Raw genomic sequence first — 259 nt, forward strand, 5'->3', positions numbered from 1 at the left:
GTGCTCTGTGCTCGACGGAGATGTTTCCACGTGTCCGGCAGTGGAAGGCTGCTTCCACACGATGATGGGACCCAGCTTGTGCATTGCTTTCACTCTTTTCCTCCTCTTCCTCATGCCCTTCCCAGGCTTTCCTGCAGGTCTTCACCTGCTCCTTCGCCATGCCTGACCCAAAAAACCGACCAGGGCTTGCATTTAAGAAGGCACGTCGGCTTTTCCTGGCCCCAAGATGCGACTGCACCTGGCCCTGCTGCCCAGCCCC

At 58.3% G+C, this 259-nt stretch overlaps 1 protein-coding gene across 1 annotated transcript in view; it reads right to left on the reverse strand.

The window, feature by feature from the left end:
- FAM132B (family with sequence similarity 132, member B) overlaps window positions 1-160 on the reverse strand; it is a 1318-nt gene extending 1158 nt beyond the window's left edge. The window contains exon 1 of the mRNA XM_010294513.1: window positions 146-160. Coding sequence (XP_010292815.1) covers window positions 146-160 — 15 coding nt within the window. The remainder of the gene's footprint in view (window positions 1-145) is intronic.
- Window positions 161-259: the final 99 nt, after the last annotated feature.

The sequence above is a fragment of the Phaethon lepturus genome, unplaced genomic scaffold (genome assembly GCF_000687285.1).
Source record: "Phaethon lepturus isolate BGI_N335 unplaced genomic scaffold, ASM68728v1 scaffold26639, whole genome shotgun sequence".
NCBI classification, from domain to species: Eukaryota; Metazoa; Chordata; class Aves; order Phaethontiformes; family Phaethontidae; genus Phaethon; species Phaethon lepturus.